General features: G+C 56.4%; 1 protein-coding gene across 3 annotated transcripts in view; it reads right to left on the reverse strand.

Moving 5' to 3' along the window:
* TNS3 (tensin 3) overlaps positions 1-27,644 on the reverse strand; it is a 167,289-nt gene that overhangs the window by 40,221 nt on the left and 99,424 nt on the right. For all 3 annotated transcript variants that reach the window (XM_088018255.1, XM_088018253.1, XM_088018254.1), the window contains 4 exons: positions 21,859-23,103; positions 12,281-12,453; positions 11,372-11,498; positions 11,201-11,284 (listed from right to left, as the gene is read on the reverse strand). In XM_088018255.1, coding sequence (XP_087874381.1) covers positions 11,201-11,284; positions 11,372-11,498; positions 12,281-12,453; positions 21,859-23,103 — 1,629 coding nt within the window. The remainder of the gene's footprint in view (positions 1-11,200; positions 11,285-11,371; positions 11,499-12,280; positions 12,454-21,858; positions 23,104-27,644) is intronic.

Here is a 27,644-nt window from a genome sequence, read left to right on the forward strand (position 1 = left end):
CTGCCCAGTCGGTGCCTCCAGACGCGGGCGGCCCCGCCTGCTCACTGCACGGTCCGCTTCCTCTCCAGTCCTTTTCCCTTTTCCCGGTGCTTTAACCTCTTGCAAACCCCCAGCTGAAACCCTCCCCAGCTCCGTTCCAGCCCAGGGGCCAGCGTCAGCCAAAGGGGCGAGCAGGGAGTACAGAAGGACTCCCCCACCCCTGCACAGCAGGGTATGCTGCCCCGAGGCCCGCCCCTCCAACACCACCTCGCCCAAAGTGGACCAGATTCCCTGGGATCCACCGCTCACAATGGAGAGGCCTCCAACAGCCACAGGAGCCCCTGGTCAGTGCTGCCCCGTCTACCCAGGTCCCCTGGATGGGGGCATACTACTCGCCGGGCCCCCACCACCAGCCTAAGCCCTTCACTCCACCCCTGCCCCGGGCAACCGGGGACCTTCCTCCAGCTCAAACCCTACAGGTGTTCCTCCTGGACGCAGCTGACTCTGACACCCCCCACCCGACAGCCTTACAGAGGCTCTTTCTAGCTCTTAGCCGGGGCCCCTCACCGGCAGCCGATTCCACCAATAGGCTGCTGGCAGACCTGAACGTTCCTCTCTTCCCTTTTCTCTGTTTATGTCCTTCTCTCTATCTAAAAGGCCAGCCCCACCCCCCAAAACAAACTGGTGAAGAACTCCTATACATTCTTCAAAGCCCATTTCAAAATGACCCCGGGGCACCTAGGTGGCTCAGTTGGTTAAGCGACTGCCTTCGGCTCAGCTCATGATCCTGGAGTCCCGGGATCGAGTCCCACATCGGGCTCCCTGCTCAGCAGGGAGTCTGCTTCTCCCTCTGACCCTCTTCCCTCTCGTGCTCTCTCTCTCTCAAATAAATAAAAAATCTACAAAAAAAAAAAAAATGACCCTGCATTTTTAGAAAACTCAGAACACCATCCCCAACAGTCAGATGGAGGTATGTGCTCCATCCCTTGTGGCCTGAAACCGGACTGTGACGAGTCCATAGAGCAGAGCAGAGGCATGCGGCCGGCCTTCAAGACCGAAGCTCCGAGAGGCAGATGTGCATTTCTCGGTGGAGGCCCATCAAGCACAGCATGCCGTGGGCACTCACCCCTTGCCTCTCCCGCCTCATGGGTCGGGCACAGACCCACTCATCCCTCAAATCCCAGCACCGTGGTGGAAGCCGACAGGTACGAGCCCCTCACAGGACAGGGGCGTGTGAGGGACCCCCGGGGCCACCTCTCCGAGCTCCTGGCCAGGAAGAGCCCCGGGATGGCTGCCCCAGGTCTGTGCAGGGCACTTCCTCCGGCTTGTTTATGTGCCTGCAGCAGGGGCAGCAAAGCATCTGTCGGAAATGTCTGACCACAGCCCAGCACAGCCTCAGCTGGCGGATGGATGGGCCCTTCCCGTGGCCCGACTCTCCTTGAGCAGAAAGGAAGATGATCATCGTGCAGCCAGGCCCGGGAAGGCGCTCCTCAGGGTGGGCCCTTCCCGTGGTGCCTGGCGGACGCCGCGGGGCTGACGGACATGGGGCAGCCATCGGGAGGGTCACGGGGAAGCAGGACACGCTTTCCGAAGCACTGCTGCTGTGTTACTTTGTGCAAGCATTCCACGACCGGGGTTCCCCAGGTGGGAGTCTACAGACACCGAAGAACCTTCTGGAGATGTGTCTGCCCGGCCTGCGTCTCCTCCATGCTCGGCAGCAGCAACAGGGATGAAACCGATCTCACGGCTGTGCTCCAAAGAAGTCAAGAAGCTGCCCCTTGAACTGCTGTCCCCCGCTCTGCAAGAGCACCTGGGTCAGTGGGAGGTCACCCCTGAGCTCACTCCCGCAGGGCCCCAGCAGGGCCACCCCAAGGTCAGCGCTCACAGATCCGATGCGGACATGGCCCAGCTGCCCTCCCTCTGTATACTCAGCTCAGAAGGTGCCCACCGGCCCAACGCATCCTCGTGGGGCCTGCGGTTCACCCAGTGAAGCCAGATCCAACGCCTGACGGCGGGGGCACCGTAGGATGGGTCTGAGGACTTAGCGCCTGACGCAGCGAGGGAAGTTCGGGAACTTCACAGGCAAGCTGCTGAGACGGGGCGGGGGGTCACCCGCAGACTGCAGGCTTCTCCCACGAGTGCAGAGGGGGCTCCGGGACCACACGGACGAGATGTCCGGTGACCCACACGCAGGTCTCCAGCAAGGGCTCTGCCCTAGAAACACGGAACTAAGGGGTCTCGGGAGAGCTCCACAGGACACACGGGGGACACGGATCCTCAGGGGGCCCTGCTTTCCCGGGGATCCCCCGCCCGCCAGCACCCGGGAAGGCGTGCTCTGGGCTGCTTCCAATCCAGCCCGATGATCTGCTTTTGCAGAGAAAGGGTGAAGAGCAAACACAAAGCTCAGTTACAGTGTGACTTCACGGTAGCCCAACGTCAGGGTCCTCCAAAGCCCGGTCAGACCGCCTGCACCCGAGGGCATGCAAAATTCACCCACAAGCCGCCCTCTCCCCAGCACACACTGGGCTTTGCTGGAGCAGCATCGAAATGTTCTCCAAATGACTGAATTCTCATTTCCCTGGCTCCTGGGTTTTCTATAAACTAGCTCTTTCTCTATGTATGCACGTATAAGTGCCTGACTTGTAATAAATGCTCAAAAAGCAAAGGATCCCTCAATCTAGGCCGAATTAGGAATATGCACACGCACTATGTATTCGGGCGTGCTATTCCATGTGCATGTGAACACGTGCAAAAACATGATGGCATTTAAACCCAAGACGGTGTTTCCTTACCTAATCAGGGCGGTTTGGGCAGGGCCTCTCTGGGTCAGGAACGCACCCTAACCTGGGGGCTCAGGTGAACACCCCCGAGGGCTCGGGGAGGGGGTCCACAGCCAGGAACGAGGGGCGGGGGTCCCCAGCCAGGAACGAGGGGTAAGGCAGATGGCATGTCCCCCCGCTCATGCCCTCTCTCTCTCTCTCAAATAAACTTAAAAAAAGGGTCCTGAGAGGTCCCACAACCAGACCACAGAGCGCCAGGGAGGCGACTCAGGCCCCCAGGAGCCTGTCCCCCAAGGGCTGGGGCTGCTGGTCCTGCCCTCTGGCTGGCAGGGCTCAGAATGGGGGGACTCACAGCACTCCCAACCAGGGGAAACACAGAAGAACCTCTACTCTGAGATTCAAGAACAGTCCGCCCGAGGGGAAAGAAATGAGCAGATTCAAATAAATTGGGAAAAACAAAGATCCCTCTAAACCAAAAGCAAGCACACAAAGGACGGCATTCATCTTGCCGGGAAACGGTCCGCTCACGTGGGGACACTTCCAGGCCGGCCTGCTGGGAATGAGGTGTCAGCACGGAAGGCCAACACGGCGTGTTTTCAGAGCCACATTCCACCCGAGTGAATGAACGCTCTCGTTCCCAGGCCCAGCTGCACATGGACTCCAGCAGCCCACCAGGAATGTTGATTTTTAAATATAGTTTGAAACATTCAACTTTCCTTTCTTCGTTTTCCTAATCAGGAGCCCCAGGGTTCAGGGGCCGGTGTACCCAAGGCTAACCCATACCAGTTACGTGGGGTCCACAGTCCCCAGAAGGCCTTCTCCGGCACCAATCGGCATGCGCCTGGTGTCAGGGGCGTGCACAACATGGATACTCCTGTCCGGTCCACATGCATGCACCTCCACGTGTAAACACACTATCAGGACTATGCAAACGTGCTTGCCTGCAGGAGCTGCAAGATGCAAAGTCATCGGGGTCTGCAAACGTCACAGCCTGCTCACATTCAGCGCGTGCCTTCATTCCTGTTATAAACATTCTCATCAGAACTTCATAAAGTTTCAAAAGAAAAGCAGAGTTGGGTACAGGAAGGAAAGGGGACGCCTGGTAGAAGTGTTTTACAATTTGTCAAGCTTTGAAGAACGACAACTTTTTTTTTTAAACAAAAATAAAGCATTAGCTCCAAGTACTCTCTCTGGCTCCCTCTCTCAACAAGAAGGTCCTGGATGTGCCCTCTGGCAAATGTCACCCGTTTGAAACCGACTCCAGGGGGGTCCCAATGGCTGCAAGCACACCCTTGTACCCGAGGCTGGGGTGAAGCCCCAAGAACTCCGTCCTTCCCTGGGGAATCAGAATCCCTCCTGGTCAGCAGGAGAGGGGACATCGCTCTCGTGACAGCCTGGGCCCCAGAAGGACCAGCCCTGCTCCCCAGAACAATGTGAAGACAAAATGGAAATTGTATAAAGTATAAAGGTGTCCTCTTTCAAGAAACTCACATTGCCTGTCGATCATCTTCATTGCCACCAATGAAGGGACCGTCCCCAGTGGTCTCTAAATACCACCTGCAAAGCCATCACGGACAGCGGTGTGAAACCTGACAAAGGTGAGGTCCTACACGCCACACGAACCGACACTGAGCTGTTCACGTTCCCGGCAGGTTTCACGTTCTGTGGATTGCACCTCAACTGAACAAATCTCTCCCGGATCAAATTCAAAGCTGACGTACATCAGAGACAAATTTTGTGATGAAACACTCCCTCATTATTTCCCACTTACGTGCTGAATATCAAGGCTCAGTCTCAGGTCAGAAAAGATGGAATAACTGACATTCTGACGGGTCCCCACATCTCCAGCCGTTCACCAAACCTGGAGCTCTTGGCCCCATCTTTTCGGGATTTTATTGGGGTTTCATTAGAAGGACATGACTGATGAAATCATTGGCCGTTGGTGATTGATTCAACCTGCAGCCCCTCCCCTCCCGAGGTCAGGGGGTGGGGCTGAGAGGTCTCATCCTAAAACCACGTGGTCGGTTCCCCTGGCAACCAGACCCCACCTTCAGGTGCTTCCCAAGCATCACCTGGTTAGCATCACAGGAGACACCTTTCTGCTCCTCCCCTTAGGGAATTCCAAGGGTTTAGGGGAGCTCTGTGCTGGGAAAGGGCACGGAGACCAAATCTGTCTTACTAGAAATCCCAGTATCACAGGCTCAGATCTGGAATTGCTGACAAGTCTAAGGATGGTGTCCCTGCACGCACATGTTTCCCGGGGCGCAAGCCAGGCGGGTCAGGGATGCATTGAACACACCGACTGCCCAGGCTTGTGCTGGAGGGTCCCGGGTGAGTCGGACCTGCAGGTCTCCATCCTCATGGGGCTCACTGTGTCAGACAGAAAACCCTGCAGCACGCCCTCCTGGGTCCAGCTCATGGCCCCACCTGCTCCAGCACCTATGCCCCATCCCGTCCCCAGTCCTTCGATTACCAGCACCTCTGGGAGAATTCAACAGTATTTGAATTCCTATTTAAATGCTGACTGTTTGGGTAAGTGTTTAAAGGTCCCTCGCTGTCCTGGAGCCGGCGCTGAAAGAGGAGTTTACTGGGGGCCCCGCACAGCCGGTCAGGGAGGGGCAGTCCCAGCTCTGACCACCCCCCACAGCCCCCGGGAACTTGGCTTCTCATTCCAGCATCTGTTTCTACACCTGGGGCACCCTTGGGCATGCTTCCTGATTCTTCTGGTTGTTTAGTGCAGAGAGGCTTGTTTCTGGTGAGGGGTGGATGTGAGGGGCTCAAGGCAGGGGGCGGGCCAGGCAGGCTCTGGGGACACCTGGCACTGAACCTAGGTGGCCAGAGGACCTGGAGGAAACCAGAACAGAGTACACGTGGGCCGGGTAGCAGAGGACACGCACTGCGCCCAGAGTCAGGGTCCTGGGAGCCCCTTCTCCACGAGGCCTCGACCTCGGCCTTGGACGGCTGTCCCTGGAGGGCCCCGTCTTAGCCAGGATTCTGCAAAGTCATCCCTACCCAGCCCACCCAGCCTCTGCCCTTCTGCAGCAAGAATCCCTGCTGGGCCAGTTTAACAAGAATCCCCCTCCCCCTGACATCCATTTTGGGAACTTTCCATCCGCTGACCTGTCCCTTTGCTCGGGGTCTCTACTGCTCACCTGCAGCATGGCTTTCCCACCTTCAGCTGGTGTCCGCCTCTCTTTCTCTGACACCTGTCCTGTGGGTTGTCCCCGAAGTAACCTGGCGGCACTGGGTTGGGTTGTTTGGGACTCAGCTGACACCCCGTTATTTTTGATGCAGCAAGACACAGGAAGGGGATTCTCTGCAGTGTGGTGTTGCACTAACTGAGCGCTGATGTGACTGAGACCACAACGGGAACAGCAACAAAGTCAGAAACCTCGATTTCTCCCTTAGCCCAGTTAGCGGGTACGGAACGCTGCTCGCCCTTCAAACTCCAGACCTCCTCACCAGGCAAACAACCAGCAGGCATTGGTTCTCCCCGGTGTGGGATCCCTGGATCGGTCCCTGCCTCTATGTGCTGCACCAGCAAGAGGACGGGGCTGGTGAACGCGAGTGCCCCGTGCACACGTGTGGACCGCACCCACGTTTACTCACCACCAAGGGCTCCCAGATTTATACTTTAACTCCTCAACATACAAAATCCCACACACATCCAGAAGTAGGCAGAACAGTACAATAAAGCTCCACGGAGACTCCACCCAGCTTGTCCAACTGGCAGCCAACATTGTTTCAACCACATCCCCACCCGCTCCCCCAGTGGGACTGACACTGAACTTGTGAGTCTGAGATCATTCTGGATTCATACGCAGAGGTCAGGAGTTATACAGAGATGCCCTATAAACACCGGGGTGCAGGCTTTGGCGCGAGCGTCAATCTATTTTTTCAGGATAAAAACTCAGGGCTCCTTGTCGAATCACATATATTGGCACGTGTAGGGGTTTTTTTTAAGAAAGTGTCAGATTGTCTCCCGTGGAAAGGCTGCACCGTGTCCCAGCCCCACCAGCAGGACAGGAGAGTTCCAGTTTCTCCACATCCTCACCAGCACGTGGTGCTGAAACTATTTTTTATTTTACCCGTTATGCTGGGTCTGTAGTGATTGCTCGCATTTCCCTGGTGGTAATGACGCTGGGTGTCTTTCATGTGCTCTTCTGCTGTCTGTCCATCTTGTTCACTAAGAGGTCTCCTCCTGGCTTTTACCTGTTTTCTGATCGGGTTGTTTCTTTCTTTACTGCCGAGGTTTGGAGTGCAAAATCTTCTCTCAGTCTGCGGTCTGTCTGCCCTTTCACCTCTTAGCAGGTTCCTCCTATAGAAAATTCTTTCAATTTTGATGAAGTCCTACTTCATCAATTTTCCCTTTTATGGATTGCACTTCGGGTGCTAGTAAAATAACTCCTGAGTAGCCTGGATCCCAAAGATTTTCTGCTATGTGTTTTTCCTTAAAGTTTTACAGTTTTATATTTGTTTATGATCTCTTTTAAGTTAATTCTGGTATAAGATACAAGACTTTGGTTGGTTTTTTTTTGGACGGTGAGTGCCATTTGTTGAAAGGACAGTTTCTCCTTCAGTGACTTGCTTTGCACATTTTCCAAAAGAAATCAGTTGGGCAAATTTGTGTGGGTGTGTTTTTGGGTTTCCCTTTGTTTCACTGGTCTTGTGTCCGTCCCTTGCCCCACACCACACAGTCCTGATTACCGTGGTTACCTAGAAAGTCTGGAAAGTAGTCAATCCATGCCTCCTACTTTGTTCTTTTTCAAAATTATTCTAGCCGGTCTCCTTCCTTTGAATTCCCATATAAATTTTAAAAGTATCTTGTCTATATAAAAAAAATATTGCTGGGATTTTGATAGGAACTGTGTTAAAACTGTACATCACTTTGAGAAGAACTGACCTCTTCAGCAGGGTCTTCCAATCCATGAACATGGTATGCCACTCCATTTATTTAGATCTTTGATTTCTTCCACTGACACTGTGGAGTTTTCAATGAATGTGTCTTGCATGTTTTCTTAGGTTTACACCTTATTATTTTGCTTTTTTGATCTATTATGAATGGCACTGTATACTTAATTGAGGTCTGTACACATTCACTGCTAGTCTATAGAAATATAATTGATTTTTGTGTGTATCTCTTGTGTCCTACAACCAGCTGATGCCCCTTATTTGTTCTGGGAGGCTTTTTTTGTACATTCCTTGGAATTTTCTGCATAGATAAATCACAAATCTGCAAAAAGGGACAGTTTTATTTCTTCCCTTCCACTCTGTGGTCTTGTTATCTCCTTTTCTTGCATGACGATCCTGTAGAACTTTCAGCATTATGTGTGAGCTGCAGGGTTTTAGTAGATTCTTTCTATAGGTCGAGGAAGGTCCCCTCTGTGCTGTTTTGCTGCGAGTTTTTAGTCAGAACAGATGTGAATTTTGTCAAAAAAATTTTTCTTTGCATCTATTAATATAAAATCATACGGTTTTCTTCTTCATCCATTAAATAGGATGGGTGACATTGATGGATTTTGAAATATCAAAAGAGCTTTGCATCCCTAGAGTAAATCCTACCTGGTGAAAGTGTATAATTTTTATATACACTATTATTTGATTTCCTGGGGTTTGGTTAAGGAATTTTTTGTCTATTCATAAGGGATAACAGCCTATTGTTCCCTTTTTGTTGTCTTTGTCTGATTTTGGTACCAGGGTAACACTGCCTCCACGGAATGAACCGGGATACGTTCCCTCTCCTTCTAGTTTCTGGAAGGGGTTGTGTAGAATTGGTGTTAATTCTTTACATGTCTGGTTGAATTCCCCAGTGAAACCATCGGGGCCTGGAGATTGCTTTGGGGGGAAAATGTACACGTTATGAGTCAATTTCCTCACTAGCTACCAGGCATTCAAAGTGTCTACTTCACACTGGAAGAGATGTCCCAGGGCAAGCTCATCGTGAACCACTGTGTGTGGCACTGTCATCCACTTCCTATTTGCAGGGTGCTCGGTGAGGGGTCCCTTTCATTCCTGGTATTAGCCATCTGTCTCTTCCCTATTTTTTGTCCTTCTTTTGAGATATTGGCCAACTCTCTCGATCATCTCCGAGAACCTGCTCTTTTTCATTTATTTTTTCTATTATTTCCTTTTCATAATTTCAGTGATTTCTGCTTGTATTTTTAATATTTTCTTCCTTCTGGCCATCTTCAGGTTATTCTGTTCTTCTCGTTCTAGGTTCTGGGAGGAGGCGTTCAAACTCTTAATTTCAGATTTTCTCCTTTTCCAATGTATATGTTTACTGTCATGAGCGTTCCTCTCAGTTCTGTCTGAGCTCTGTCCTACCACCTGTGAAATATTTTACTTTCATTTTATTCACTTCAATATACTTTGTGATTTCCCGTGAGATTTTTCTCTTGGGCCCGTGGATTATTTGCAAGAGTGCCGATTCATTTGCAGGCATTTGGACATTTTCCTGTTACCTTCCTGTTACTGGTTTCTGGTTGGAGTCCCTGCATGACATCCATTCTCTCTGCTCTGCGGAAGCCTGTTCCAGAGCCCAGATGGTGGTCCATCCAGGTTCCGTGGTCCTGGGGCCACGGTCAGTCTGCTTCTTTCCTCCACGGCTCAGCCTCTGGCATCTGTTTGACATACCGTCAGGTGTGTGTGTACTTCTCAGAGTGGGGGGACAGCGAAGGCTATGTCTACTCCATGCCAGGAGGCCAATGCCACCCTCCTGACAAGGATTCAAAGCAAATACTCTCATGTATACACACGGTAGCACCCGGTACTAAATGACACAGAGCCAGGCACTATGTTAGATGCCTAACACATCCCACCTCACCCCTGCACGCTGGTCACAGATGAGGCATTCTTGTATTGGTAGACGAGGAAACAGGTTCAGAGGGTCACTAACTATGAGAGGCACAGTCATTCCATGACCGGACTTAAATCCAGGCCCTGTCTAACCTGACAATGCGGAACAAAACACCCCTGGCTGGGGGATGACGCTGACCGGCATGTAGTCCTGGCTTTGCCCCCTGCCTGCTGTGTGGCTCGAGCGATATGCTGAACTTCCCTGTGTCCGTTTCCCCACCTGTGAGTGGGACGACAGGGAGAGCGGCTCCCATGTGACCACAAGAAGAGAGACATCATGCTGTGAAGACCATGGGACAAATGTCATCTACACGTGAGCTCCTGCAGTCACCTCCCGGGGTGCACCCAGCACGCGGGACCGCCCCACGCAAGCAGGGCCTGCGGTCTGAAGGTTTGTTCCGGTATTTTCTTTCCTTGGGCTCATCATCCATGTCCCACGGCCATCACCAGCATGTGTCCCACAAAGCTGGTCTAAACACGTGGTCGGCTCAGGGAGGAGGAGGGGGACGGGTGGAGGCAGAAGCCGTGTCCCTGTGTTTGCCACCACCTACGTGGTTCCAATGCAGAACAGACACGTGATGTCGTGCGTGCGTCTCCGTGCTGACACACGCTGGGATGGCGTTTGCTCCCGTGGGACGCTTCCAGAGTGCACAAACGCATGCAACCATACTGCACACCCTCCCCTTGCCCACATGTCAGCTCCCCCCCCAACCCCACGCCAAGGAAGGCCGGTGATTTAACCGCTCTGCTCTGCGCGTAAAGAGAAGCGTGTATGGTCTAAAGCCACAGGAGACCTTTCGGAGAAGGACAGCCCTTCCTGGATATGACACACAGATCTGGGGAAAGAAGGGACGTGGCACCAACTGTTGTCACTACGACCTCTCCCGGGTACCTGATGACCCCTCACAGAACCCTCACAGGCCTTCCCCAGAGAGGCAGCGCCAGAAAGAATCTACAAGCACAGAGAAGAAAAGTTTTAAACGCACGCGGGGCTTCGGCTCCAACCCCTCTCCCCGTGCCTGAGGTTGGGCTATCCTGGGCCCTCAAGGCAAGAGGGGGATGTCCCCAGGAAGGGGTGCAGGCTGGCCCCATGGCTGCTGCCGGTTGCCGTCCCCTCCCCTGGGCCCGTGGGCACTCGAGCACCACGCCGAGGATGGGGAAGTGGGCAAGGTCCGCAACACACCCGTCCCAGAGGTCGTCACCCCCTGGGGAGATCCAGGACCACGGGTGGGGGTCTTGGGCGGCCCTGAAGCACAGAGCAGAGAGCTCGCTGGCCTCGCAAGCCCCAGCTCCTCTGTAAAGGGCAGGGCAGGCATTCCAGCTTCTTCTTCCAGCTCCAGGAAACGGTAGGAGGAGCTGAAAACCACAGACACCGCGCTCCGAGCACCCACAACCCTTCCCCTTGCCTGCTGGGCAGATGTGAAGATGCACAGAGGTGCGCCTGCAGGCCGCAGGCCGCAGTTAGCCCCCAGCGGGCCGCACCCCCCGGGCAAGAGCCCTCCGCACTTCGGAGGTGTCCGAGACGGGGCGCCCATGCAAACATGTCAGCATGAGATGCCGGAGAGAAGGAAAGGTGGGGTTCTTACCGTGAGCTCCTCTGTACAGACCGCCAGCGCTGCCCCCCTGCAGCCCGGGCGGGGTGAACGGCGGACAATGTGGGGGTGTCGTCACTGGAAAAGAAAGCAGAGTGAAGTTCTGTTGCTGCGTCCTCCCCGAAGGGGTGCCGCTGTCTGCTGCAGGTTTGGCTTCTGGCTTACCATACGGTGTTTCTGGAGACACGGGAAATGCCGGCGTGGGAGAGGCCGAGTCAGAGTCACCCTTGGTTGGAGTGAAGGTCCTGCTGCTGATCCCGTTGGGGTCTGAGGGGTACGCGGCGGCCACCGTCTGGAATTGGCACAGGGAGTCGGGTGAAGGCCACCTCCTCACGGCGGGCCGGGGCTGACCCACCGTGCAGGAACAGGGGCCGGGTCCCCATGCACGGCCCTGCCACTGGTGGCCACTGGGAAGAGCTTCAACAACTCAAGGGAAGAGGGAGTCCCCGCGGTCCATCCACCTGCTACCGCGTGGAGCCGCCAGAGACGGGGCGCGGCACCGGGGAGGCGGGCACCCGGTGGAGAACAGGATAAAATCATCCCTGCCCGTGGTGTGTGTGCTCACAGGCAGTGAGACCACAGCACAGAGAAAAACACAGAAGGATTTATCCAGGTATCTCTTTTCTAAGCTATTCTGGGCTCCCACTTTCTGCGTCGACCACGATGAAAACACTGATGGGGACGGGTTCATCGTTCGGGGTTCGACCTATCTTACTGCGTTCTGATGAAAGCCTAGAAGATGCTCCGTGGATCCCACCACGGGGCCCACAGCCACGCTGACCCACTTTCTTCCTGCTTCCCCCCCGCGGCCCAAGACCTTGGGGAAGTCCATGTGCCCCTGGCCACCGCCGTGCACCCACGAGCCACCTGCACGCTCCCGCCTCCCCCCACCACGCAGTCCAGGAGTGGAGGCCCAGCGGAGCCCACGGTGGCCACGCCATGCCTTCTGGGTAGGGCTGCACACCTGGGCTCTCCCAACCGCACCCCTGCCTGCGAGACGGGAGGGAGGCAGGGTGGCAATGGGACCGCGATCAGGAAGGGCACTGGTCCCGCTGTCAAGGGGGTAGTGCCTACCTCTTTGGCGTCTGCTGGAGAGAGGAAAGGTGCCAGACCTGAGGCCTGGTCCGCACCGGGGGTCTTTCCCCATCCACATTTGGAGAAGGCCGGCTGCCCCCCAGCATCGTTGTCATACTGCCCAAGGCTCAGCTTCCGGAACCTTCCGCCCAGCGGCTCGTCCCCCGAGGAGCCTGACAGGAGAAACACGTGGGCTGCAGGTGCTTTTCCCACAGCAGAGGACCGAGGCCTTAATTAAGACCTGACTACAATTTCCCAAATTGACACTCTTATTTTTTCTAGTTCCAGAACATCTTCAGCTCCCACTGCCCGCTCCCCTCCCCCCGCCCTGGTGACCTCTGGTCTTGCCGGTTCTGGATGTTTCTTATAAACAGAATCATCCACCGGGTGTCCTCTGCTCTCTGGCTCTGTCACCGGGCGTGATGTCCCAGCCTGTCACGATTGCAACCCACTTTTGTTCAGTTCCTGCTTTTCCCAGCATCATTCCCAGGAGGGATCTGTGTGCATCTGGTTCCCAGTGACTCGCACACAGCAGGTGCTCAAGAAGCACAAAGGTGAGCCCCTGTCGCCAGGATGGAGCCTGCCCTCCCCTCGCTGAGTGTGCACGGAGGACTTTTGGTGGCCTTTTGGTGGTTGTGACGCTGGACCGCGGTCTGCGCTCTGATATGTATCACTTTTAAAGTCAGAAAAACAAGATGCCTGGACTTCACTTGAGTTGAAGAGCGAGATACTTCAAACCTATTCTCCGAACTGTATTAAAGAATCGGCTACATCCATCTGGCCGTGCCCCCGTTTTTCCTTTTCAGTGAAGAAGTCACATCCAGGAAAGAGGGATGCAGGAGACCAGATGAAGGCAGGAGAGACTCGAGCTAAAGCAGCACAATGGGTGCACTCAGCCCTCCACAGGGAGGGGTCCGTTCTGAGAAGGGCCACGGGGAGAAGGGGGAACAAGTCCTAGGCTCCCTCTGGGGGCCTCCCGCAGGCCACGGGCCTGGGTACTGAGCCCTGGACGCCCCCATCCCCGTCCCTCCCTGCACAGCCCCAGCCCTACACCCCGGTTCAGACAACCCTGCCCCTCTCCGCCCACCTGCTAAGATGCACCTGCTCCCTGCTGCTTCCCAGCCAGTAGCCAAGACACCGGGACCTCAGCAGCCCCTCACAGTCACAGAGGACGCTGGAATCAATGCAGAAAACACAGCAACCCAGGACCACAAAATCCGCAAAAATCCCCGCTGACCCGCGCATCCACCCACAATCCCAGTCCCCACAGAGGGTCGGGCCAGGTCGGTCTTCCTCTGCTGAGTGCTGTGAGCCTGTCCCTCCCGGTGACCCCAACAGCCCCTCTGCTGGGTGTTCACAGGTCTTCAACTGGTCTCCTTTCCTCCTGCCACCGGACACCACACACCCTGGGCCTCGGGTCTCCCCTCCCCAGGCTTACAGCGGGGCAGGTGTCCCCGGGAGGCCCCCTTGCTGCTGTTCCCAAACACCCCCATATCTCATTTTTGCAAATTCACTATTCCCAGGGAGGGGGCGGTACTGGGGTTCAAGGTCAGGGTACACCTGCTGAGCCTGCAAACCTTGGGTCAGCTCAGCCTTAGCCAGGCTCCGGGAGGCTCGGATTCAGCGTGGGGTGCAGGAGTTTGCAGGCTGGGTCATTCGGTCATTCAGGGGACATGCAGGGATGGAGCCTGGCTGTGACTGGGCCCCGCAGAGCTTACGGTACCAGGACAGAAGCCCCCGGCACGCCCAGTCACCGGTCTAGGGTGGATGCAACTTAGCCCAGCCGTCACCAGAAGGGGTGGTGAGGGCCAGGGCAGGGAAATTCCCAGGTGCTGAGGACAGTCCTCATCTGGGGTACCCGGACGCCCCCGCTGAGCCTCAACGGAAGCAGAGGATTCAGGCCAAGACCGTGGGGTGCCCACAAAGCTCTTCGCACCAGGACTAAATTCAGCCTGACCTGGGAGATCAGCATGGTGGTCATCAATTTGCCACTGAGTCAACAGAGGTGCAGGATGTGACTTGCTCTGATTACTCACTAAAAAAACTGGATTAAAACAAAACAAAACAAAACAAAACAGAAGCCCCTTGGCAAGTCTGCACCTGTTTGTAAATACACCGATCGATGGTAATTCAGAACCCACTTGTATCTTCCTTACGCTCCGTGAGGGCGATTCAGACCTCTCGAGGGGACTGTCTGCTCTTGTCCACAGGTGAAGAGTTTGACAACTCACGAGGTGGGGTCCCAGCCCCTCCTCCGCGCTGTCGAAATACAGCCCAGACCAGGCGTCACCAACCTGATCCCCCGCACGAGACTCCTGAACAGCTTCCAAATTCCACAAAGGGGTTGGAAACGGGTCGTACCCGAACCTTCAGGCGGGGCTCTCCTGCCTCAGTGAGCGCGGGTCAGCCCTCCAGGTGAGCAGGGTGCACGCCCAGGCAGAACCACAAGTACAAAACAACAGTTCTCAAACTTGGCCACACATTAGCATGGCATTGAAATTCCTGGCACGCAGACCTCACCCCTTCCCTGGGAGTGAGGCCCAGAGCCTGGCATTTTTTTTTAACAACTTCCCAAGGGCCCCAAAACTCATGACCACGCTGAGCACAGAGGCAGGTTTCAAGCCCAGAGTTCCACATGTCGGGGGGGGGGGGCGTTTAAAATAATTCTGATGCTCGATTCCCGCCCAGGTCAACTCCAAGCCGGCCCTCCGGAGGAGGAAGCCGTCTCCGCATCTGCTAACGTTCCCAGGTGACTGCTCTGTGTAGCCAAGGGGGCAGACTCCGGCCCTTGAGCGTCGATGGAAACCTCTGAGAACACAACCTTTGTCTTCCATCTGGGCCACTAGAAGGCCAAGTGCCCTGAAGCTATTTATTTATCTTTATACAACCGTGGAAGAATGAAGTGCTGCTTCATAGAGGCATGCACAGTGGGTTCTGGAAACTCCCTTGCATTCCTCGGAGTGAAGACAAACAATGGCCAAACACTGCCCCGCGGTTGGGGGAGGCCTCCCGAGTTCAGCTCATTCAACTGGACACGTGCAGCTTCTCAAGAGAGGGTGGGAGAGGGTGAAGGATCTGCTCAGCGTGACAGTGAAAGTGAAAAAAAAGCCCACCTGCCCAGCTTAAATGTTCGAGAATGGCTCGAGGAGCTTTATTTCTCCCTAAGCTGCCACAGGGGTGGCCTGTCCCTGCCACCTGCAGGGTATATTCGCGAAGAGCTAGGAGACGTTTGTTAGAAATGCCTAGCACTGGCCAACGCTCAAGACCTCTCCTTCCGGGTCCCCTTCCACCGCCCCCCCCCCGGACCCACCTCAGCGCCAGGGGAGCCCATGGGAGTGGGCTGTCACCGGCACAATGAGGCCAGGGGGCCGAGGAAGGCAAGCCTGTCTTTGGGATTGCGAAACTGCAAATCCTTTTCCCTGGGAAACACTGAAGTGCTCGGTTAGGTCGCATTTCTTCCCCAGAGGCGCACTTGAAAGGGAAAGGGTAAGTCCAGAAAGCTAGAAGGCTGCCCTTCCAATATGAGAAGCGTTGGCGATCCTCTTCCACTGCTTACTCAAAATCAGGTATGACTTCAGGCAAAATGTAAGAAGCCACACGGCGACCAAGAGGCAAGATCACTCCCCGACTCACTGAAGACACATTACCCGCAGAGCTTGCTGCCTGGCTTCGGGTCCCTCTTATGTCTTTGAATTTATTTTCCCTTTGAATGATCTTTCCCCTCCCCAAACCACTAGATCTTGCTGGCCTGCTCCTCAAACACATCATCGTTTAGCAACCGTAGCTTTTTTTTTTTTTTTAAAGATTTTATTTATTTATTTGTTGTGGGGGGAGAGAGCAAGCACAAGCAGGGGGCACAGCAGAGGGAGAGGGAGAAGCAGACTCCCCCCTGAGCAGGGAGCCCGATGCGGGGCTCGATCCCAGGACCCCAAGATCGTGACCTGAGCCGAATGCAGATGCTTCACCGACTGAGCCACCCAGGCGCCCCACAACCATACCGTTGACCTAGGACGGTCGTCAGAGCTGTCCACCTTCAGGACCACCCTCAGTGGATGGTAACGTGAGCAGGTGCGGCCACAGGCCCAGCTGGCTGATGGGCTATGAGGAGAAAGGAAGACTAGAGCTATGACCCCAGGCCCCAGGCCCACCCCTGCGAGAGATGTCATGACCTCTCTATCCTGACACGGAAGACCTTACCACCCTTTACCCACGGGTTAAACAAACGACAGTTGTCCGTAAGTGATGGCGCATGTGTCCATTAGGGGGTCACATCCATGTGGACCAACCTGTTCTTAGCGCACCCACGGCAAGAGCTTTGGGAAACAAGCCAGCCATGCCAGAGGCCAGGGGGTCTCCAAAGCGAACTTTCAAACAACGGAGGGGTTGGTCCCTCGACACCTTAAACAAAAACGGGCCAAGTGGCCCAGCAGTTCCACTCAAGAATTAAAAACATTCTGGGACGCCTGGGTGGCTCGGTCGGTGAAGCGGCCGTTGGCTCAGGTCATGATCCCGGGTCCTGGGATCGAGCCCCACGTGAGGCTCCGCACTCACGGGGAGCCTGCTTCTCCCTCTGACCCTCCCCCTGCTTGTGCGCTCTCTCCTTCTCGCTCTCTCAAATAAAATCTTTAAAAAACAAAAAAGAACTGAACACATTCAGACTAATACTTGTGCACGGATGTTCACAGTAGCACTGACACAGTATCCACACTCGGATGAATGGACGTACATACTGTGTCCAATCGCCCTGTGGAATACAATTCAGCCTTAAACAGGAATGACGCTCTAACACACGCTACAACCTGGATGAGCATGGAAAAGCAGATGCTCAGCGAAAGAAATCAGACGCACGTTGTACAATTCCATTTAGATGAAATGCCCAGCATAGGCAAACCCAGAGTTGGAAGGCAGATCAGGGGAGGCCAGGGGCCGGGAGACAGGACTGACCGCTAATGGGGATGAGCTTGACTGCAACATGCACTGCACAAGCCACTGAACTTGGGACTTTATTTTATTTTTAAAGATTTTATTTATTTATTTGACAGAGAGAGACACAGCGAGAGGGAACACAAGCAGGGGCAGTGGGGGAGGGAGAAGCAGGCTTCCCGCCAAGCGGGGAGCCCGATGCGGGGCTCGATCCCAGAACCCTGGGATCATGACCCGAGCTGAAGGCAGACGCTTAATGACTGAGCCACGCAGGCGCCCCTGAACTTGGGACCTCAGAAAATCACCACGGATGCACTGTGTTGCCAACAACCCAAAATGCAACAAGCACTTCCATTTCTCCTAATACGCAGGATCAGGCTGCTGGGGGCGTGGAAGCTGTGGCCGCCCCCTCCCAGACCTCCACAGGCAAGGCCTCGCTGCCGGGCTCTTGCTGAGGCCCCCTTGCCTCGCGGACTTGCTCAGAGGCAGCCGTCCTGGTGCTGACGTAACCTTGGGTTGCTGCACCTCTGTGGGTCTCTCACATGGAAAACAAGGTGTGCAAGGCAATGATGTCAGGCTGCTTTCTGAGCACCCACATACCCTCCCATTCTCACACTAGATCCCTTTGGTTGGGGTTTAACATCTAACTTCAATGGACGGGCTATCCAGAATCGATGATTTAAAGCTGCTACTTCTCAGGGCACCTGGGGGGCTCAGTCGGGGAAGCGTCCGACTCCTGATCTGAGCTCAGGTCTTGATCTCAGGGTCGTGGGTTCAAGCCCCACCTTGGGCTCCGTGCTGGGCATGGAGCCCTACCTAAAATAAAAGCTGCTCCTTCTCATCGCTCTGAATTCCCCTCAGTATAAACAAGTTCCCTGACTCAGTTGAGTATTAACGCGGTGGATGTCCGCGTCTGCAGACGAACATGAAAAGTGCCGGAAGCAGGGTCCCGCAAACACGATGGGAGGTCTGCCAGGATCCTGTCATTGTGGGCTAGGGTTGATGTAACATGAACAAAATATTTGGCAACGTGAAGCAAGGAGCCCTTGAGGGATGGGAAAAACGGAGCTGGCTTCCTGCCATCCGCGGGATCATACATTTTACAAATTGAGTCATTTCCTTTGCTACCTGGGTATCATCAGGCAAAGTCTCCCCACTTAAAGGATGTGACCCGAGAAACCTACCTATGTGCCGGGCTGCACAGAGGGGTGCACAGCCAGGGTGTCAGAGCAGACTGAGGGAGCCACAGAGACACAGAAACACCCCAAAACCCGACTCCCCCCCAACTCACCCCCTTTCACAGGGTGAAAGCTTTCTGACAGGCCACCTCTGGACGACTCTTCCTGTCTGTGGGCAGGGAGAGGCTCCCAACAATGTCCTGCGATGAGCCTCTTGAATTCCGCAGAGCCACATGGGTCCTTGGAGTGCCATCCACCGTCCCGCCAGCACCACACCCCTCTACTGACAATCACCAGTGCCAAGACACAAAGGGGCTTTCTGGCTGGTGGCAGAGTCAGAGTTGAGTGGACTGGGGGCTCAGCCATGGAACGCACAGTCAGGCAGACGGAAGCTCTGGTTACATACCACAGTAGGCATAAAGATCATGGGTGACTCAGAGAAGCTCAAACATAATGCCTGGGACAGCACAAGCGCTCCGAGTGGCAGTGCTTACTATAATTGTTACCATCATCATCAACACCATTATTACACCAGTGGTCACCACCACCATCACCATCATAACCACCATCACCATCATCGTCACCATCACCACCCTCATCATCATCACCATATCACCATCATCACCACCACCATCATCACCATATCACCATCACCATCATCACAACCATCACCATTATCACCATCATTATCACCATCACCATCGTCATCATCACCATCATCACCACCATTTCCACTATCATTACCATCATCATCACCACCACCACCACTGTCACCATCACCACTAGCACTGTCATCATCACCATCACCATCATCACCATCAGTACCATCATCACCACCACCATCACCATCACCATATCACCATCACCATCATCACCATCATCACCACCATTATCACCATCACCATCATCACCATCACCATCATCACCATCACCATCATCACCATCACCATCATCATCACCACCACCACCACCACCACTGTCACCATCACCACTAGCACCATCATCATCATCATCACCATTACCATTATGACTACAGTGCTGGTACCAAGCAGACTTTCTCAGGAAATGCTTAGCTTTCCCATACAATCTTCCTCTCAGAAATAACCAGACCCACAGTGGGTGTGCAGCCACTCATGAGCTGTCAGTACATGCAGCAGTCCCCAGAAAGAGCTCCGGGGAATGTCACTCCCAACTTCCTACCACTAGGTAACTGGTGGTCTTTCTTACGATCAGTACACATTCTATAAAGAGTGAGGGATCCTACTCACCTCTGGACGCTGAGGTCCCTGCATCCAGGTATTTCCTACAGCGAGGAGTGCACCTGAGACACAAGGCAGACCAGGCAGGGTCTCGCTGGAAGATACAGCACCTTGGAACTTTCCCACCCCTTTCCTATCTGAGCAAGACTCAAGGTGGCTCTGGTCAGACATGTGTCCTTGGGGCCAAGCCTCAGGGACACAGACATGATGCATGTGTGGGGTGATGGCCACCGTGCTGGGCATGCCATGGCGCCTTTCAGACTCGCCGGTCCTTCCTGGTTGGCCGCATGTGGCTCAGCTCAGTAGCCCTGGCCTCCCCATCAAGGCTCGGGATCTGGAAGCTCTTCAAAGCACAGGTTTCTTGCATCCCCAAACCTGGAATGTTCCAGGACTCAAAACCAGTTGGTTAGCTACCCTGCTGGGACTTCCCCTGCCACCTAGTGTGTGTGGTTTTTTTTTTTCTGTCACTGGCTGATCCAGCCAAGAAGTACAAATACTGACATTTAAGTTTTTAAATCAAATGGTCCAGGGACACCTGGGTGGCTCAGTCCATTAAGTGTCCGACTCTTGATCTCAGCTCTGGTCATGATCTGAGGGTCCTGGGATTGAGCCCAGCTTGGGGCTCCCCTCAGCATGGAGTCTGCTTGAGATTCTCTCTCTCCCTCTGCCCCTCCCCTGCACATGCATGCTCTCTTACATACATACATACATACGTAAATAAATAAATAAAATCTTTAAAAAAAGAAAAAGGGTTCCAGTATTCTCTATACCTACCAGGGAGGGAAGTTCCCTTTCGCCTCAAACTGAATGTCTGAGAGCTACAGACATGAGCCTTCTTTTGATGGGACTGTTATCAAGACAGGACGTCCCAGAACGGGAGGCAAAGCCTGCCTGTGGGCTGTTGTGAGCACGCCTCCACACTGTCAAGCTCCCTTGTGGCTGATGCAGGGCAAGCCTCAGGCAGGCCGCCTTTCCCCGCTGGGTGCTCACAAAAGCCGTAGCCTCACTTTGGAGCCGCATGCCATGCTCCAACCGTCCCAACGCCGGGAGCCACTCTCTCAGAGTCGGCTCATGGCTGCTCGGGAACAGGCCTCCTACCAGCAGCGGCCAGGGCGTCTGGGTGCAGACCAGACACCTCTTCCTGCTCTACCGTATGTGACCCGTGTGACCTTGGGCGGGTCACTTCATCTACTGACACCTCCAAAAACTCAACTCTAAGACGGGCCTCCGGTCCTGCAGCCAAGGGGCCTTAAGGAGATGAAAAGGGTCCAGAGAACCCGGCCAGTGAATGTTAATCCGTCCGTCAGTGTTACGGGCTCAGCATGAGGCGCACACTCAGGGTCAGACACAGAAGGACAGGGAGGTGACAGAACCCTCCTGTCTTCACTCCTACAGGGACCCAGGGAGCCTGCTGACATTCCAACACAGGAGAGCCTGGCCTCACGTGGACCCGATGCTCGCAGCCTTTAGGTGGCCTCTGGGTCCAGGCCCCTGCCTGAGAGCGGACAGGTGTCCAGAACGCAGCCCCCTCAGCCTCCCAGACATCCATGGCACCCCCGCTTGGATGCCCGCCGGGCTCCATCTTCTGTGTGTGGAAGCACCTTCTCCACGCAGCCTTCACATAATGTTCCCTGCCCCTGACGCCCTCCCTCCGTTCCAGCACCCTCTGCCTGCTGGCGGGCCCCCACACCCACCTGGCCAGCTCTCTGGGTCCCCACAGCTCTATGCCTCCCTGACACGGAGAGCAAGTCACAGACCCCATCCCAACACGAGGGGCACCGTCCCTGTGGGGGGCTCGGTGCACCCCTGCCGTGGTGGGGCCGTGCTGACTCAGGTCTGCAGTGCCCTCACCCCTGGAACGTGTGCTGTGGGGACCAGGGCCGGCAGGGGCGGCTGTAATGGACAAGCAGTGCCCTCCGGGTGTCTGGCTTCATGAACGCGAGGCCCATGTTGGGGTTCCCTCATCGCCACCATCCTTCCCCACTCCTGAGCCTTCCACCCTCTGGGGTCTGCCAGACCCATGAGCAGCCCCCCACTCCCTGCAAAGCCAGCTAGGTGCACAGCTGCTGACCTGTCCCCACCAGGCTGTGCCCAGGGGCCGCCCATCGTCTCTGCTGCCCTCCCCCAGACCCAGGACGAGCCCCGCACTCCTCTGCAAGGCCCCGTCCCGTAGGACACAGACGCAGACAAGTGCACATCCCGTGGGACTCCCGCTCACCTTGCCGCACGGAGGCCCTGCCCGGGCCCTCTCCCGCGTCCTGTAGGCTGCTCACCCGCAGCCTGCCGCCCACGTTCTCAGGGGGCATGGGGCCATTGGCCTGGCTGCCCGGCATGTTCATGTGGGTGGGGATGGGCTCAAAAGTAGGGTCCAGCTCCAAGATGAGCCTGTTGAGCTGCTCAATGGACTGGTCGATGTCTAGGGTGGGTGAGCCTGGGGAGGGGTCCGTGCTCGGCTCCGCTCCAGTTCCGTTCACGACTCTGACGTCTGGAAACCTGGGCTTGCACGCTTTGCCGGGAGGGGGCCGCTGTGCATCGGGGACATGGGACACGGGGCCCATGCCCCTCTGGAGGGCCACTCTGCCGCCCGCCCCGCGGGTGGGGGTGACTGGAACCCTGGGCTGGGCCTGCACCAGGCCAGAGCCATCCTCCGGGCCGCGGCCGGTGAGCCTGGCCTCGGCGTCGGGAGCGAAGCTGTACTGGTGGGCAGTCACCATCTGCTGCTGGTGCACCCAGGTCTGCGTGGAGTAGCCACTCTGTCCGTAGGCCCGCGTCTGGACGGACACAGAGGGCCTCCGGAGCACCGGCTGCGGATGCTTGGAGTCTCGGATCCCGAATGCCCGCTCCCGCTCATACAGGGCGTCCACGCCGAGGCTCAGGTCGGGGGCGAGGCTGCCGTGGGCATCTTCGCTGGGGTTGCTGCCAAACCCGTCCGACAGGAGGGAGTTCTGGCTGCTTTGGTGGCAGGTGAAGGGGCCCAGGAGGGCGGACTGGTGGCCCTCCGAGGAGGACAGGGTCCCGATGCTGTCCACGCTGTGCAGATCATGGCCGGGCATCTCGTCATCCAGGATGTCCGTCTCCCGGTCCTTGAGTGTGGCGTCCCCGTTCACGTGCACCTGAGCAGGTACGACGTGGCGTGTCCCACTGTACTTCCTGGGAGCATCGGTCATATCCTTGATGGGGCTTCCAGAATCTTCCAGGCCAAAGCCACTGAGCAGCTGGTCCAGCTCGGCCTTCTCCTGGGGGCTCAGGCCCCGCCTGGGCCCCACAGCAAGGTGCTCCTCGGTCCTGATAGAGGCGGTGGAGTGGCCGGAGTCGCTGCTGACCGACAGGGTGTGGTCGCCGTGGTCTGGGCTGCCGGCGGCAGGGACGCCAGGGGGCCCTCCGGGGATGCCGGGATCCGAGGCGCTCTTCTTCCTCACCTTGGCATAAAGACTGCCATCGACGGGGCCTTGCGTGTGCAGCACTGGGGGAAAAAAACGGGAGACGGGCGGTAAGTCGAAGCTGGAAAAGGGGGCTTTGGGCTCTTGGGAGGCATGTGCGCCTCTGCCCCAAAAAATGAACTCCTCACAGACAGCTCACCATAATCGGGGACGAGTACTCCTCTATGACCCCAAAAGTCTACCTACGCCCCGGCAACACAAGCATCAGCAAAAGCAATTCAAATAGTCCAACAGCTTCAGGACCCAGGACCCTTTGTACCTTTTTGTGCAAAGAGAACCATCACTTAGAGAATCTTCTGGATTCTCTGCACTGGGGAGGCATCTTGCCCTGAGGGTTCAGAGTTAATTTTGTCATTTGCCTGAATGCTGAGGACAGCTGAGCTCCAAAACCCCCAGGAGTGAAGAAGCGGGGTGCGGGGTGCAGAAGACAGGGCAGGGCCCTGAATCTCACGGGGAGAGAGGCAGAAACCCATCTCCAGACTTCCAGACTTCTCGACAGCGCAGCGTCCCTCCACTGAGAAGGTCCTATGAAGGCACAGCAGGACCCAGGACACCGGGAACAGGTCTTTGTGCACTGGCCTCCACCCGCCAGGACAGTCGGGAAAGACGAGCCGGGCCGCGAGAGTGGGGGCGGGAAGATGTGGTTTCCCACGGTGACATGGCAGAGCACAACAAGGGGGCTGCCGAGGGCGGCACCCACGCTCTTTGGGCACCTGGGAGCCACCGTGTGCCTGCGGCAACTGGGCTTCCGAAGGAACCTGTGCTGGACTCGGGCTCCCGGCCCCAGCATGGTCAGCGGCTCCCAGCGGTTTTGGAAATACGGGGGTGACGAGACAGGACCGAGACCTGTGGGGTATCGGGGGCTCTTGTGTGGACGGCATGCGTGACCCCGGGCTTCCTTCCTATTTCAACTGTGCCCAGGAGAAGCAGGACAAAGACAGTGCGCAACCCCATCGACCCGCATCTAAAGCAGAGCGGGGGGCGGGGGGGTGACCCACAAGATCCCGTAAATACACCAAGCGCCGAGAACAACACCCAGTGGTGGGAGCTCAACAGGCCGGGGCTGCACTCAGACTCCGGGTCATCAGGGTCAGCGTCAGCTCACTCTGATTATCACAGGACAGCCTGTCTAGCAAACAGACGTGTTCCCTTCTCAAACGTACAGAGCTGACGCTCCACGAGAGTCTGAAACTGGCCAAGGTCAGGAACCTGCTGGGAGGGGGCGCCTGGGTGGCTCCGTCGTTAGGCGTCTGCCTTCGGCTCAGGTCGTGATCCCAGGGTCCTGGGATCGAGCCCCGCATCGGGCTCCCTGCTCCGCGGGAAGCCTGCTTCTCCCTCCCCCACTCCCCCTGCTTGTGTTCCCTCTTTTGCTGTGTCTCTCTCTGTCAAATAAATAAATAAAATCTTAAAAAAAAAAAACATTTTAAAGGAACCTGCTGGGAGGTGGAGGTGGGACCAGAACCCAGGCCCGTTGGACCCTGGGCACCAGCGGAAAGGCGCCTCTGTGGGATCCGCGCCAGAGGACCCTGCAGAGACCCCGAATTCCAAATGAGAGGCCTGACAAAACAGGCGTTCAACTCAGCTTCTGTGGGCGATACCCCCGCCCCCGGTGCCAGGAGGTGCCCACCTCCGTAAGACCCACCAAGCGCACGCCTTCCCTCCATCAGCAGAGCACAAGGCCAGGCGCGGCTCTCGACCCGGGCTCTGCTCTGTGCGAGTCAGACCCCACCAGGACGGTGCCGGGGGGCTCGGAGCACAGCCAGGCAGGCATCCGTGAATTCTAGACGTGCATCTCATGCCGCCGCAGCTGTGACTTACGCGTTCTCCTCCCTAAGACCCAATTAAACGCATGGGCGCCGTGACTCAAACAACAAAAAAGGAAGCCAGGAAGGAGCGGTACAGAAGTTCTTCTAACTTAAAATGGGACACTAGGCAGAAGTGCCCATTAACCGCCCTGAGTTAGAACCCCTTGGCCAGTGCCACGAGGGAGAGTCTGAATGATGTGGTGAAGGGCAGGAAATCCCCTTGCCTGGGGAGTCACAAGTACCCCTATCATTATCTTTATTAGCAGGAGCCATCGTAAGAGAATAACAAACGTGTTAAAGCGATGTGGTTACCGCAGACCCAACACTGTGCAAGACCCAGAACTCAGGACATCGGATCTGCAGCTCTCAGGGGCGGGAGGCGGGCCACTCAGGGGCCTTCCCATGGGCAGCACTGGGATGGGATGCAGATAAACTCCAGCACGGCCTCCCACCTGAACTCCCCACCATGCACACGGATTACGGGACGCACGTTACATCTCCAGGGAAGGCACAGGATCCACATCCGCGAAGCCCCAAGACAGACCCGCCCAAACCTGCGATCCCTTTGTAGGAGCTCGGACCTTCCCAAAGGCACCGGATGTGCCCCCAGACACACCCACTTGTGATCTTGGGGGGGGGTGGCGTCGGCCACGGGACGAGGGAAGGGGAAGGGGCGTCTGGCCCCCACCCTGTACTCCGAGCAAGGGTTTCCATCCACTATCACAAAAAAGAACCGGACTGGTTTTTCAGTGGGAGGAGAGCAATGGCCTGTGTTTCCCATTCTGCACTGATGCTCTGTGCCTTCAGCTCATACTGAGACTGTTCCAGCCCCTGGTTCCTCATTTACAAAACAGAGGGATTGTCCCAGTCTTTCAGGGCGGGGGCCAGCAGGCCATAATCACTAGGAAGAGCTCTGTCCACGGTGGATGGAGCCCAGCACTCCGTCCAGGCCTCATTTCCAGCCTGACCTTGCTGCTCCCAGACCCCACCAGTCACACACCTGCACCTGCCCCAGGGCCTTTGCTCTTGCTGTTCTCTGCCTCCACTGCTCTCTGTCCTGGCTCCCTCCCTCCCCTCCTCAGCAGGGCTTCCCTGGAGAGGGGCGGGGGGGGGGGTTCTGTCCTCGGCACACCCACATCCAGACACACTGCAGCTTTGCCCACGTGTTAGGCACCATCTGTGTCCCCCACGGGAACACAGGCTCCGGGAGGGCTGGGGGTTTGAGTACCTGTGGTATCCCCCAAACTAGGGAACAGACCCTGGTACCAGGTGGGCACTGAGTAACTAAGAGAGCCAGTATCCTAGCATGTTCCCACACAAGAAAGACTGGGGGGCTCTTCTGGAAAGTTCCTCTACCTTAGTGGGCCAAAGAACTGAAAACAACCAACCAGACCAAAACAAACACAGAGCATCACGGTGTGAGGGCAGAAGTGCCCGCAGCCTCAGGGCCCCCCACCGAGAGCCTGGCCCGCGACAGCTGTGGCTCCTGCCGCGGCCGGCTGGTCTGCACGCGCTGCAGAGGTACCCGAGGTCGCCCACACCAAGGCTCCAGCACGCCCAAGAACACACACGTGCTTAACGTACAGCTGGCCCAACGTGCCTATCGGCAGGCAGAGGGGCCAGACGCCCAAGGAGGTCCTGGGGCGCTGGCACAGGTGTGAGACCATGTGGGGGGCATGCAGTGGGTGCTTAACAATGGCACGGTGTCTTTGCCACTCCCGTCTCCCTTGCTCAAACCTGCATAGCTGAGGCTTCCCCGCTAGCCGAGGCTTCCCACCTGCGGGCGGCCTGCCCCTGTGCCGCACGCGGGAACGGACCAGCTCCCCTGCGCGGGGCCACTGCTGTGCTTCCCAGCACCCGGCGTGAACACTGCACTCAGGGGCTCACACAGCCGCCTGCCGAACCCTCCCCAGGAAACTAACAGGAGCCCCGTCCCCGCTGTGCAGAGCCCCCAGGGGCTTTGCTCCATCCTTAGGGGCACCCTTGTTTAGTGATGGCAGAGGGCCCCTTGGCATGTGGCCGAGGTCTGGAAGACAGGTGGAAAGTATTACTCCAGGGCCCAGGCGCAGCCCAGACTCCAGCTGTGGTCCCGGGTCCCCGGTGCCTCCACCGACCCCGGGGGGTCAGGGAGGGCACGGCCCCTCCAGGGAAGGAGGCTCCGGGCTTCGAAGCTCTGCACCTTTCTCCAAACCCAGTCGCTACCGAGTGGCCCCTGTGGGGTGGGTGTGGGGGCAAGGATGCAGAATTCTAGAAGGTGCAGTCGGGGCCTTACTCTACCTACAGCTTTTCGGTTGGGGAAACGGGGATGACAGCCTTCACTGGCCCAGCACCCCCTGCCCCCAGCCATTCCCCCTGCGTGTCACCTTTCCCTTCTCTCTGCCTCCACCCCTCCGGCCAGAACCCAGGGCTCCTTTCAAAAGGAGGCAACCAGGGCCTGGTTAAAAATCAAACAAATGTACATACAGCTCTGATTAGGGCTGCATGACACAGCAGGACGGTTTATCACGTGGAAAAGAACAAGAAGGAAGAGGGACAGAGCAGTGTGGGAGGCCGCAGACCCCACCCCAGCCCCGCCCACCTCCACCTGACCTTGAGAGGGAGCGTTCCCACAAGGGGGGAGCAGGCACGCCCCGCATTTCAAAAAGAATGCAGGAAAATGGGGGAGACCAAAATATGTAACAGATTAAGCAACACCCACCTGTGCATACAGGTGTGTCAAAAATCAGCCAAAGGGTCGGCTGAGTCCCCACTCCGCCTCC

Source organism: Eumetopias jubatus, unplaced genomic scaffold (assembly GCF_037043125.1).
Source record: "Eumetopias jubatus isolate StellerSeaLion01/CBP00866 unplaced genomic scaffold, mEumJub1_p1.0 scaffold_14, whole genome shotgun sequence".
Lineage (NCBI taxonomy): Eukaryota > Metazoa > Chordata > Mammalia > Carnivora > Otariidae > Eumetopias > Eumetopias jubatus.